Source organism: Xylocopa sonorina, chromosome 7 (assembly GCF_050948175.1).
Source record: "Xylocopa sonorina isolate GNS202 chromosome 7, iyXylSono1_principal, whole genome shotgun sequence".
Lineage (NCBI taxonomy): Eukaryota > Metazoa > Arthropoda > Insecta > Hymenoptera > Apidae > Xylocopa > Xylocopa sonorina.
In genome coordinates, this window is record NC_135199.1 from 6,282,233 (window position 1) to 6,295,928 (window position 13,696).

The following is a 13,696-nucleotide window of genomic DNA, read 5'->3' on the forward strand; positions in this document are numbered from 1 at the left end:
AGGTATTTTATTTGCGAGAAAAAGGATTAGAATTCTGAAAAATGTATTAATAAATACAATACGCTTGTAATAATGTATATAGAAATTTTCGTCGAATAACTTACATTCAAAACATTCGAGTTTTAGGAACACATGTTTTTTTATTGGCCTAAGAGGGCGCTAAAGGGCTGACGTGTTTTTAGCCGCGGAAGAGTGAAAATGGCGAAATCGAAATTTACAAAGTGCGCGAAAATATTGCTTAGTTTTGATGTAATATTTGACTGATAAAACAAAACATTCACTTTTCATGAATCATATACGAGGGAAATTGTTCTGTATAGTTACAGTGAACTTGTCATTCTGATTTCAGTTTGAGGTTTTAACACTAAACGACCTTTGGGTCTGTTTGTACACAGCGGTGCGTAGTGCACTGTGGGACAGCAATGGTGGGCGCGTGATTTTGAACAAATTCGAGGTATCGAGGGAACACCCAGGTATGTATTACAAAGAAGATTAATTTACTTGGTGAACAGTTCAAGTGAGATTTAAATATTTGTGGGGCATAGAAGAAAGTATTTTGAATATTTTATTACAATTAAAATAAGCTTCGTGGCACGCCCCCACCTAGCACTGTACGTACCTGATATGAACTGATAAGTTATAGGTTAAGTTCAATTTTACGCAATTGTGAGACGAATACTCCGAGAAAGTTCATTTTCTATTATCACTTAGAATATTAAACGTTCAGTTTCTCTTTGTGTATCAATGTCAATTTGTTGTAAACACGTTAAGGCGATCAAAATGTATACAGAAATTCAGTTCGTGGAAAATGGCGCGTTCGTGTAATAAATGGCGCTAATGTTCCTGAATGGACTATCCTTCGAATTTTTCTTCACTATTCAAATTTTATTGTTCGAATTTTCGAAAATTCAAATTATATTCGGTCTTTACATTGTTGAGCATACGCGTAGGCAACCCCGTCGTTCTTTCCATGCAGAAAAGGCACATCTACTTCGCAGAGATTTGAATTTTTGAATTTTTAAATTCTCGCTGAGATTCGTTTCGTTTCCACGTTATTTTCTAAAACGTCCCACATTTTTCCATTGGTTTACGATACTTCTTTTTCAGTATAGCCTAACAACGTTCGAGGCTTTATGACAAAAACTATTTACATTTTGTGAATTTCTAACCTGTATACGCATGAAATACATGTTTATGATAGAAGATATAGACATCTGGAAAACATTTTTAACACACATAAGCTTGCTTTAAGTATAAACGATTAGATATAATGATAGGAGAGATATTAAATATTGTCAAAACAGTTTTAAGTTCATAATCAAATATTTTATAGTGATAGAAATAGAGCCTAGCATGTAATATTATTATAAATTTTTTCATCGTATTACTGTTGTCGTACTTAGTTATGTAATTAAAGTATAAGTTTTACTTGTAAATGTAAAATTTGTATGAAAGTGATGATTTTTGAAAAGTGTTTCTGTCAAGAAAATGTGTATTACATGCCTAAAATGGTTCCTTCATTCTTAACTGTTTTGCAACGATGAAAAGTTTGCATGCGCAAGTATGTAACTGAACGTCTAAATAAAACAAACAACTGTTTTATACAGTTTGTTACAAATTTGTTATATCGAGATGCGTGAAACTGTTATCTGAAACAAATAATAATGTCAAACATTAAGTGCAATATACCATATGTATAGCTATTTAAATTTAAAATATGTTTAAATTTGTACAACAAGTAACATTTTGAATAGGGACGTAAACATGTCTGTAAATAAAGGGCAAAATGTAAGAGCTTTGGTGGAACCAATAGCTCTCGATTCACGTACACTTGGTGATGGAGACTTAAGTGCACTGAGTCTAACGCATAATAATGAACAATATTCATCAAATGACTTTGAAGCATTTGCAAATATTCAGGCTGAATTGGAATGTATGAACCCTGAAGAAGTTATAACAGAAGAAGAAGAGGGTATAATAATTGAACGTAATGTTGAGACTGAAACAATTGTACCTGATGTGGAAATGACTGAAGTTCCTGAACAAGTACAAGAGGAACAAATTATCTATACTACAGCAAATCAAAATAATCAAAATATTGTATTTCAAACAAAACCAACATTACAGAGGATTCCTGCATCCACAGTACAGGTATAATACGTAAATATAATTAGTTATTTTAAGCGTTATAACATTTGTTATTAATTTTTTTAACAGGTGAAACCAAATATTGGTCAAGTGACACAAAGTCAATCTATCATGATAGTATCTCCGGCTGGTGGTCAAGGCACTAGCCAGATTTTAAAAATTTCACATCCATCAACAGCATCGGCTGGTCAATTACAGTCATTGGCTCAGACTCTCATTACAGCAAAATCCGCTGATGGTAATATAGTTCAATTAAGATCGGCACAGCCCAGTAAACCTGCAATGGCAACCAGCCATTCAGGAAATATTACATTAGGAAGTGTTCAGAATGTGAAAACAGTTCAGTCAGCTATGAAGCGTACTGCGCAGAGCACTCCTCAAAATCGAAATGTAAGATTGTTAATCATTTATTCTCTTTGAGAGCTTTTGAGAATTGAACTGGTCGATACATATGTTTTAAATATTTCAGGTATATACAAAAATGATATTAGCTGGAAATCAAGCGCAATCGGGGCAAGTTCTGATAACTAATTCTCCGAGTGAAAATCAGCAAACACAAACAATAAAATTCTTAAACAACAGTTCATCGAATCAAGATGTTACAAATGCAGCAAAAACTATAACATTGGCACAAGCGCAACAAATGGGATTACTTTCTACTAATAAAGTTCAACATATTTTGCCCTCGTCACCACAAAAACAAGTAAGAATTAAAAAAAAATAAGTATTATCTTTATAACTTTTTGTTACGGAAGAGGATTCTTCTAATTTATATTAGTAATTAAGATACAGTGCTTATTAAAAATAATTCATTTATATTTATTTTTATTAAAGGGAATAATTGTAAACAAATTAATGCAATCATCAAGTTCTCAGACACCTAAAATGACTATAGTTCCAAGTAATACAATTAAATCACCAACAAAGATATTACCAGCTCCAATGAATACACAAGTTAAAACGACAACAATTTCAAATCAACAATCGACATTTACTTCTTCCAATAAATCATCTATCCAGCAAAGTCCACAAAAAGTAATTATACGACAGGTTGGTGGTTTTATTCATACTCAGTTAATGGTTTTCAAGACATATTTATCATGAGATATAAGTTTAACTTGTATTAATCATGTCATATTCATATAGAGCTCGTTAAAACCTGGTACCGTTCTTGGAAGTGGACAAGTTATTAGAATACCAGCAAATCAAAATATTGTTACTGGATCTAATCAAGTACATCAGATACAGATGCCTGGAAGACAAGTAATATTTTTTATATATTATGACATGTTTTAATTTCTTCACCTTTTAATTACATATACATCTTAATAATACAATTTTTTCAAGGTGCAATATGTAAGATTAGTTAGTACTCCATCATCAGGCACCACAAATGTTGTTACTGTGGGTAAAACAAAATCGCAAACGACTTTGCAGACTGTTGGAGTTGGTCAAAAAATAGGTGGACAACAACAAATTGTCAAGGTATGTAAGGGAAGGAGGATATACAATTATAAAAAAATAATGTTACATCTGCTTGTATTTTTTTCTTTCATTTAAACTGTAGGTAGTTCCATTAAATACTAGTACTCAGTCTTTAAGAACAGTTGCACCTAAGACGACATTAACAGGAAGCGGTCAAAGGTTATTAATTCCAACTGCAACTGTGGGTACACAATCGAAAAACGCAGTTGCTATTCCAGCATCTGCTTTGAGTCAATTAGCATCAGGACAAGCTGTTCTTTCAACAAACTCGAATATGGGGAACATTGTTGTCTTACCAGCTCAATATATTCAACAACAGGTTTGTTTCTGTTATATTTGTTTAATTGAAAAGAGATTATAATGAAAAGAATACTAGGTTGTAACATGTGAAATGTCTATTTCTTTATTCGTCTTCCATTTTACAGACAACGGATGATCTAAAATTGAAAGCTCAAGCGACACCCAGTTTATTAGGTAATACACAAAATTTACAGACTTCAACAGGAACTTTATCTATAGGATCTGTTATAGAAACTAAAAGTTCTCAAAGATCATATGGGAGTGTCGAACCAAATGGTATCAGGCCAAGGAAACCATGTAACTGCACCAAATCGCAATGTCTTAAATTGTGAGTATAGTAAAGTAATATTGGCATTTTTAAATATATATTTTTATTGCTACTGTGCTTCCATTTTTAAAAACTGAATATCAAAAGTTGCTCTTCAATTTTTTTTTTATCATATTTATTCAAGCCTGACAGTTCACGATAAATGTTACAGTCTCTCTTTAATCAAAAGATCGTTTTATGATGTAAGAAATGTTAAATCACGGTATCAGTTTATTAATAGGTTTATTACGTTTTAATGAACAAATTCAATGAAACATGAACATATTTTGTTATAGATACTGTGATTGCTTTGCGAATGGAGAATTTTGTCATATGTGTAACTGCAATAATTGTTCTAACAATCTTGGAAATGAGGAAGAAAGGCAGCGGGCTATCAAATCATGTTTGGAGCGCAATCCAAATGCTTTTCGTCCAAAAATTGGGAAAGGTCGTGAAACCGGCGACGATATACGCAGACATAACAAAGGCTGCAATTGTAAACGAAGTGGATGTTTAAAAAATTATTGCGAATGTTATGAGGTATATTATAAAATTATCTTATATACGAATGATTTTGAAACTGAAGAAATTTTAGTTCCTCAAATATAAACTACTTTTTTAGGCTAAAATTCCTTGCTCTGCTAATTGTAAATGTATAGGATGTCGTAACGTAGAAGAACCGAATTTGGAGAAGAAATCTTTAAAAGACTTGGCAGAAGCAGCTGAAGTAAGAACGGCTCAACTTACATTGAATAAAACGAAATTACAATTATCAGAAATGGCTTTTAGGCCTCCTGCAACGTCGAATACTGGTGCAAGGTACATACAAAAAATACCAGGACTGCACGAAGTATTATGAATGACGCACTTTTAATGTACATATATTCGTATTTGTATTTTTTTTTTACAGACAACCATTTAACTTTCTAACTGATAAAGTAGTAGAAATAACATGTCAGTGTTTAATGGCACAAGCTGATGAAGCAGAACGTAACATGTTTGATGACGAAACATCGCAGAGACTTATAATTGAAGAATTTGGTCGCTGTCTGAAGGAAATCATAGAATCAGCGCATAAGGCTGAAGCTACCTAGCAGGTACATTCTAGAAAAAAGTATGACGTTGAGAGTTATCGAACTTTGAGAACGTATTCCTAAGTCGCAAAATTGGAAAAGTTGGTTGCTAGTACCTCTTAATTCAACAATAGGTAAATATAACTGCAACATAAAGTGTTACACACGAAAAGTGATGGTAAAGAGTATTAAAACAATACGTTCAACCGTTTTCTTATTTTGTATTGTCGATGAATATAGATTTTTTTTTCCACGTAAGTACATGTAACACATTTGTACTTTAAAAGTCACAAGTTCATGCGTTGTTTTTTCATAACGCAATGTACGTTTAGATGTAGTTAAAAAATATATTGCTCAAACATATTCCGTTCTTATTGAAAATTTGATAAAAGTAATTTTAAAGTATTATTTTCATCATACAATACAGAGTAAATCAATAAGAACTCGGTTATTATTGATTTTATAAGAAAATGTTTTAAATTAAATATGTTGCGGGTTATTAAAAAAACAAATTACTAAAGAATAAGTTCAAGAACGATACAATTGAATGCGATATTAAAATTTACGACATGAATGTGTAACGTATAAAAGGGGGCTTATATATTTGTCCATAATATTTCAGAAATTAAAGTTTTATTTGAAATCGTTATATAAGAGGCTGCTAATAGCAAATTAATAACGCGACATCTTGATCAGATGTCTTTGTACATTAAATGTTCCACGTTTTGTATCAAAATTCCAATTTCCATTTAATTGTCTTCACTAACAGAAATATTTAGATACTTTTATTAAAAGAAATACACGTGTATCCATAAAGTATCGGGTAATTGAATTCTATGAATTATCGAGGATATTTGACTTTTTTATGAATAAGCAATATGAGCGATGAGCGCAAAATTTCATGCAATCGATTATTTCAAATTTTCATATTTCTTATATCACCAATTTAATATATTTACCTTGAATTGTAGAAATGATTTCTTTTCCTAAATGAATGCCTCACATGTGGGTATATTTTATATTTAAAGATGGTTCGTAAAAGTAGAAATTCGCTGAAAATGATAAATTTATTTATTAAAAATATTTGAAAGGGTTTGCCTTGTTCAAGAAAATGAAAATTACTTAAGTTTTTTTTAAAAGACGTTGCATTTTTACGATATTTTCTTTATTGGGGTTTAGTTTTTTATTTGAAACTAATACCTAGTAGGACTTTTAGAAGGAAGTTAAGAAATCGCTTTTTTTTTCGTTACGTTATTTTTATTACGCTATAACGTACTTTCGAAAGAAAAAAAAATATTAAAAGTTTGAAATGTGAGTATTAGATTCCTCATGCAAGTTTGTTTGCCTTACTAATTCTATAACGATATATAATATCGCGTAACTTTTAATATTTTTAAAATAATCGAAGTTTTTCTGTTATACCTTGCAATAAATTTACACGTCTCTGATCTAGTTATGATTACGTATTTCGAATGATACATACGCGATTTTCAATATGAGAAATTCATTTGCATAATTGGTCGTACATCGAATGGCGTTGCAGTGAACAATTATATGAAGAACGCAATTGTTTAAATATCAGCCACTTAAAAGTCAAATCGATCAGATCGGTACGAAATTGAAGTGTTTGATTTCTGTTAAGCATTAAATTTAATCATATGGTGTTAAATTTGAGAAATTTGCAGAAAGTGTACGTTGGCCAATTTGGCTTTTACATGTCTGGAACGTACTAGTTAAAAATATGGTAGAGACACAAGTGGATAAATACTTTTCATCGTGCACTGAGTTAAACATCATTGCAGTAGTACACACAATTTCTCTGCCATTAGGGATGATAAAAAAAAAGTATAATTTTTATGTAGGAAATTAATATAATAAAATATAGAGAGTTTATATATTATACATATAAAACAGTATAAGAACAAATGTAATATAGATACAAATATAAATATATATTATATATTCATAAAATTCGTACTTCAAAGAATAATGTTTATTTTAAGTATGGAAATTGTACAAATTTTACTGATTCATAATATAATAATGAAAACGAAATGAAAATTGTGTGATTTAAACGTATAATTTTTGCGTCATCTCTGTGTGTAGATGCCTTAAAGAAAGAAAAAAAAAAGATTCTATTAGTGGAAAGTTAATTGTACGTTTACACTTGTTATATGTCATCTCCATAACAAGTAAAATATGAAAATATATAAATTCTAAATATTACGAATTTTGCAAGAGATACCGATGTATATGCATAAGTAATTACTACTATGTACAGATCATATCCATATTTCTCTAGGTATACTTTCATTATTTGTACTCTGTACATAGGGAAAAAAATCTGATATCATAGAGTTTAATATGTAATTTATTCCTTTAATCTAGAAAAATTTATTTAAACGAATGAATAATTTCATAATAATACTGTGCACATATAATTAATATGTACAAAGTTTTAATTGATTTACAAAATTCGAGTGTAATGTAAATATAAATAACATATAAATTATAATGATATTATATCTTCTTTGATATCAGGTTTTTTATGATGGTAGTTTTAAATAATATTGAAGTCTATATGTACGGAGAAAGCGTATATGTAATATACATGTCAAGTACATGTATCTTTCAATAAATCTTATATTTACATTGTAAATCATTAGTTCACTGAAATATACAGGAACTAATTATACGTATGTAAATATAAGTGTATTTATGGTATAAGCATTTATTAAAATTTAACTATTTTCCTCGTCTTTTTATCCCGTTTTTCATTCGTATCATTCGTACTCTCCTCCAAGGCTTCTAAATCACCGGTTGCAATTGTATTTACTGTAACAGTACTTTCTTCTTTTTCTTTAATCAAATCTGGACAATCTTTCTTCAAATGCGTAACATCTCCACAAATTTTACAAGCACCGCCTTGAGGATAGATTCCTTTCGGATTGTCCGGGCACTGCTTAGCGATATGTCCTTGTTCACGACAAATGAAACAAGTTGCGTATCTGAATTCCGTCGGCTTATTTACTTTGCACTCGAAATGAGTGTGTTCCGTAGATCCACATTTAAAACATATTCCAGTAGCAGCCTGTTCTGATCCAAGCTCAGGACAATCAGATAAGTTGTGTCCAGCTTTACGACAGTGAAAACAGACACATTTTTTAATTCTTGCTAGTGCTTTTTCAGCTTTCCTCCTTTCCAATTTCATTGCTGCATTTATTTCGTTTTGTGGAATACCTGAGAAAGCAATATAAAAATTATTACCATGAATATATTTTTAAAAATGTCACATTTGTTATTATTTAAAGATGTTTCTACGTATAATGTACCTTTCATAATCATTTTTTGTTTTAAATCACTTAGTCTATCTGCATCCTCCTTTTTTACTGGAAAACCATCAAATTTTACAATTTCTATTTCCATACCATTGATCATTATCTTTGATGACCCCGTGTCTGGTTTTCTTCTTTTATGTTCTTTATCATCTCGAATTTTAGGTGGTTTCCTTTTCTTTTTCTGGTTGTCAAACTTTTTAATATCAGATTTGTTAGAAATATATTCAAAATTTCTTGATCTATTTACAAAATTATTATTAAATTTCCTTGTCCCTTGATTATCACCCTTATGTTCACCATTATTGTCTTTATTATATTGTATATCAACATTATTATTCTCCGCAGTATTAGATACATTTTCATTGATAGTTTTTCTTTTTTTCATGTTACGTTTCTGCCGTTTAGAAAATATGGTGCTTTTATTCTGTACCTCTTCAATGCTATTTGAAGGATTACTTTCTGCTTCCTTATTTTCTAGCATATTGTGCTTATCTTTCTTTCTTTTCTTATTAAATTTATCAATAATTACATCTGATTTATTACATTCGCTATTTTGATGTTCTTCTACTTCATTATTGTTTGTTACATTATGATGATTTTTAATCCTTTTATGTTTCTTACTTTTTACTTCTGTTGTACAATCATTAACTGTGTTTATATTCCGCTTTACAGATGATTTTTCCTTTGATTCTTGATCTTGATCCTCTTGTACTTCGTTCAGTTGTATTTTTCGTTTTTTCTTTATCTTCTTTGTTCCAGCATTAATTTCTGTATTAGAATTATTTGGAAATTCTGCCCATGAATCCTGAACATCTTCATTGTTATTGTTAGAAACTGTATTTTGCTCGTTTCCTAATAATTCCTTAGCAGATTTAGTTTTTTTAGAAGATTCCTGTTTCGCAGATAAATTTTCTACTAATTGTTGTTTCATTATATGCCATGGTGTAGCATCATTAGGCGTTCTTTCGTTCGAGGCCTTTGAGCCTTTAGCTCTTGCAAATCGAGTCATACTACAAGTCGATGAGCACCTGCGTTCAAAATAATAAACAACAATATAATACATTTCAGATACATAACGGAATATTGTATTATTACATCAATAGATTGAATACATAAATTTGAATATACTAAAATCAACAAATTCAATGAATATCGCGTATATACAAAATTACTTACTTTCTAACCTAATACTTTGCCAGAGACGTTTAGAATCTTTGATCCTGTTACTCTCAATTTTACGGTACTGATCTCAATGTATCTTTAATTATTTCACTGTTTCTTAGGGCGTACGTTTACGAGCAATTATAAAACATATTTGAAAGTAAACGTGGAACAGTAAACAATAGCCATAACCAAGTACACGCTAAACATTAAATAGCCTTACTTTACTACACGTGAGTTTAAAGTACCCACGAGGTAGACAAATGGTATACACATTTAATGGGACTTTGTGTCTCATGTTCTGAATTACCGAGCGTACAAGAAACTGTATAGAACTGCGCGCTTCACATTTTCACCAGGTGTGGCGTTTGTGTTTGACGTTGTGCGCGTGCGCACGTACGTAGCTTTGCGCGACGCTGCAAGGAACTGACGCTCTCGCAGTTGCGTCCGTGGCGTTTTAAGAGGAGGTTCTGTTTTTTTTTGCTCCGCGTGTGTTTTGTTTAAAACTCTAAACACGTAATAGAGTACATGTTTTATTATGTTTTATTATATATATACAAGGCTTATATTTTTCTGGAACAGTAGCTTCGCTAATTTTAGCTACGTCGCCGCTGTGTATCAAACAGTGTCTTCGCAAGCTTCGTTCCTTGCTTCTCCAGCATTTAGTGGTAATTATATTCGATTCTAACGAATTCTAAATTTAAATGAATCAGTGAGCGGTAGGGATCAGAATACACCCGCAGTATCCCCTGCTGCTCGTAAGAGGCGATTAATAGGGGCAAGAAAGGGGTTGACGAAGCTACCCAGACAACACAGAAAATCACATAACACTTCGAAAAGCACCAGCGTATCACGATTATTAGTTTGATTGCAATTTATTACATATTTCAATAGTTTTATTGTAAGTTCTTGTATATTTCAGCAGTTTTGTTATAATTTATTTTATATTTCCCGCTTTAGAGGTAAGAGAGAGACAGATATATGAGAAAACTATAGGAAAGAGTGAGACAGATGTTACTGATCTTACTCTGGAACCCGTGGCGCCATCTCTGCGAAAAGTGCTCAAACTGGTCGCACAGCGTTATCGACAGCGAAGTAAACTACTTAAAACTACTAGCGCCATCTTTTGGAGGAGTGCTGAAACTGATCGTGCATTAGTTTCAGTACTTTCCACAGAGATGGCGCTAGTAGTTCTTGAGTAGTTTACTTCGTTGTCGATAACGATGTGCGATCAGTTTGACCACTTTTAAATCGATTGCTCTCCGCTGGTCGCTCGAGATATCGAAGATGTTTGAATTCAAACGTAGCGTCGAAGTAAATCGCTTTTGCAATTCTTATTTCCCCGTGGACGTAACTTATTTCTTAATTTTCACGTTACGTTGAAGGAAATTTAATACTCATTAAATTACTAGTGTAACGAGCGTAGAAACGGGTAAAGTATAGATTTATTAATTGATATAAGTTGTGAAACACACTAAAGCCGTACGATCGTATGCTTAGGTACATTTTATTCGTTTCGAAAGATTCACATATACACGTTAATTGTTAACGACATAATAAACAATGACATATAGACATTAGAATCTGAGTGGACGGCCGCGTCGCGGCCGCGTTACGAGAAAAAGATGTTTCATAATACATATCACGTAATAATTATCATTATAATGACCATATATATATGTAACAATATTTATAGACATATACAGACGAACTTTATGTATATCTGTGTGTTTTACATAATATTTATATTTATATTTATACGTTTTAACACCGATATGTCGTTTTAGGCATGGAGATTTGTCGTGTGCGTGTGTACAATACGTGTGTCTCTGTGTGCGTGTACGTGTACAATGTCTGTGTATTCTCCGTGATAAATGCACGCGCGCGCGCGAATCAATGCTCGTCCATCGGTCCGCGTCTAAGTTCCGCGCTTACCCTCTTGCTCATCGCACGCGTCGGTTACATTAAACCTTAATAAAAGACGAGATAACATGTATATAGGTACACAGGTAGTAAATGTATCGGTAGAGTTAATCGTACGTGTTTCCTACGCCCGTTAAATCACTATTTGTACGTGTATAATGTTATGCTTGCACGTTCCTCGCGTGTACGCGAATATTAACACACGGCGTATACATCAGCTATTAGGTGGAAACGTTCAAACGAGTCTTTAGCAGCTGACGAAGCGGACAATATAAGGGAGCACCGAGATTCGTACGAACGGGGATGTCCGCTGAGGTACGTGGTACGACAGAAATGGGGTGAGAGACGGTGGAAGAAAGATACAGGGAGAAGGCTAGTGGGAGAAACAAAGCGAAAGAGAGATAGATACACAGAGAGACGAAGAGACAGGGAGACAGAGTAAAAGCCCCGTATTTGTTCGTGCAAACAGGTCCTTTGCGACTTGTGTCTGTGTGTGTTCATGTTTTTTTTTGGTTTCTTTTTCTCGTTCTACTAGCACTTGTTCGTTTTCTCATACTGGCGCTGTTTTAAATTCTACGCTTACGCGTGTGTGCACGCGTTTCTGTATGCATTTATATGTGTACCCGAAATGAACGCTCTCACAATCAGAGTATTGCGCGCCTATAGTCGAAATAAATATATATATATATATATGTGTGTGTGTATATATATATTTATATTATATATAATATGGCTACGCCGTGAACGGCTCGTCGGCTGCGCCTGCAACGACCCGACCATTGTAAGACACTGTACAAAAATACCGCTTATAATAATTAATAATAATAACAACGCAGCCGGCGAGACTACAACCTACGGCCATCAGAGATATGTCTCGACATGGTTCTTTGGGTGCCTCCGACGCGAATATACCGCGCAAGCGACTAGCCCGTGGTTTTTCATCGTTTCTACGATCACCTAAAATGGATATGTTTCGCTACGTGAGTCAGGAGCCCCGTGTTCTTCGGTTACGGTTCGCGTGCGCCGCTGAAGGACGTGGCTACAAACCAGCTGGGAGTACCGTGGGTCTACGATGTCGCGTGTCGCTGTGAAATCGAATCGAATCGAATCAGAACGCGATACTGTTCCACGGGTAAATAAACAGGTGGCAAGGTGTACACGGTAGAACAAAACGACCGGTTGGTATCGCTGGGCGAGAGATTGAAACGTATTCACGGGTTCAGATTGTTCAGGTGTAGTTTTCTAATTAATTCCCCTCGATTCAGTCTTTGATCTTAGGATGCAAACTCCTGCCTCACTGATTAAGTGCATCTACGCTAACGTTACTATTCTCTCGTTTTAATTCCTGTGAATCTCTACTGATATCTTCCGTCAACTTAGAATCGTCCGCGGACTGTCGTTCAAGCGAACGTTCTCTCTCTCTCTGTCTCTTTCTCTTTCTTTTTAGAGACGCGCAACTGGACCGAAATTATGTATTTCCCGATATGCCACCTGTAGATTCTAGGCTATGTGTAGGGCCAGCAGAGAATTCCACTCGGCGTATCGTTGCAGAATCGAAATAAATCCCTCGATAATCGAATTTTAACCAGACGAGAAATTTTTGTAAAGAAGAAAAAGAAGAATAATGTTCGAGGTACGAACTGCGTGATCAAGTAACGGATCGTTTGGATCGTTCGCTTGTAATAACAGCACGCGGACAACAATTTCGTATTTTCATATCGATGAAACTTGTTAAAAAAAACATCGAATGCGTATATGTATATATATATAATATATAGGTATATAATATATCTTTGATGATCGTAATAATATGTATATACGTAACGTACATATATAATATATATATTAACAAATAAATTCTCTTAAATCTCATACGTTCACGATATGTATACGATTTTTAGAGATTAAGCCTTAAATCGATATAATTAACCGTTACTTTACAGGTAAAATTTTGGGCGTAC

At 33.1% G+C, this 13,696-nt stretch overlaps 2 protein-coding genes across 5 annotated transcripts; one reads left to right on the plus strand and one right to left on the minus strand.

The window, feature by feature from the left end:
• Positions 1–158: 158 nt before the first annotated feature.
• On the plus strand, positions 159–5,706 carry LOC143425648 (uncharacterized). 4 transcript variants are annotated; one of them, XM_076898613.1, is made up of 13 exons: positions 159–221; positions 350–473; positions 1,755–2,151; positions 2,218–2,538; positions 2,618–2,851; positions 2,983–3,198; positions 3,295–3,411; positions 3,496–3,633; positions 3,716–3,952; positions 4,059–4,261; positions 4,537–4,780; positions 4,863–5,059; positions 5,151–5,705. In XM_076898613.1, the coding sequence occupies exons 3-13, from the start codon at positions 1,765–1,767 to the stop codon at positions 5,332–5,334; spliced, it is 2,478 nt and encodes an 825-aa protein (XP_076754728.1). In that variant the 5' UTR covers positions 159–221; positions 350–473; positions 1,755–1,764; the 3' UTR covers positions 5,335–5,705. The 4 variants fall into 4 exon arrangements, with proteins under 4 accessions (XP_076754728.1, XP_076754730.1, XP_076754727.1 ...); XM_076898615.1 differs by having other exon boundaries at positions 193–473; positions 4,059–4,107; positions 4,165–4,261; positions 5,151–5,700; XM_076898612.1 differs by having other exon boundaries at positions 193–473.
• A 2,114-nt stretch (positions 5,707–7,820) lies between these two features.
• LOC143425649 (uncharacterized) lies at positions 7,821–9,882 on the minus strand. The gene is made up of 3 exons (XM_076898616.1): positions 9,828–9,882; positions 8,646–9,679; positions 7,821–8,553 (listed from the first exon to the last, which is right to left on the minus strand). Exons 2-3 carry the CDS (start codon positions 9,658–9,660, stop codon positions 8,048–8,050), a joined length of 1,521 nt encoding a protein of 506 aa, XP_076754731.1. The 5' UTR covers positions 9,661–9,679; positions 9,828–9,882; the 3' UTR covers positions 7,821–8,047.
• Between the last annotated feature and the right edge of the window lie 3,814 nt (positions 9,883–13,696).

Coding starts and splice junctions, on each gene's coding strand:
- LOC143425648 (XM_076898613.1), top strand. CDS start 1,765: ATGTCTGTAAATAAAGGGCAAAATGTAAGAGCTTTGGTGGAACCAATA. Junction 3,634..3,715: donor GACAACAACAAATTGTCAAG/GTATGTAAGGGA, acceptor TTTAAACTGTAG/GTAGTTCCATTAAATACTAG. Junction 4,262..4,536: donor AAATCGCAATGTCTTAAATT/GTGAGTATAGTA, acceptor ATTTTGTTATAG/ATACTGTGATTGCTTTGCGA.
- LOC143425649 (XM_076898616.1), bottom strand. CDS start 9,660: ATGACTCGATTTGCAAGAGCTAAAGGCTCAAAGGCCTCGAACGAAAGA. Junction 8,554..8,645: donor ACAAAAAATGATTATGAAAG/GTACATTATACG, acceptor TTGCTTTCTCAG/GTATTCCACAAAACGAAATA.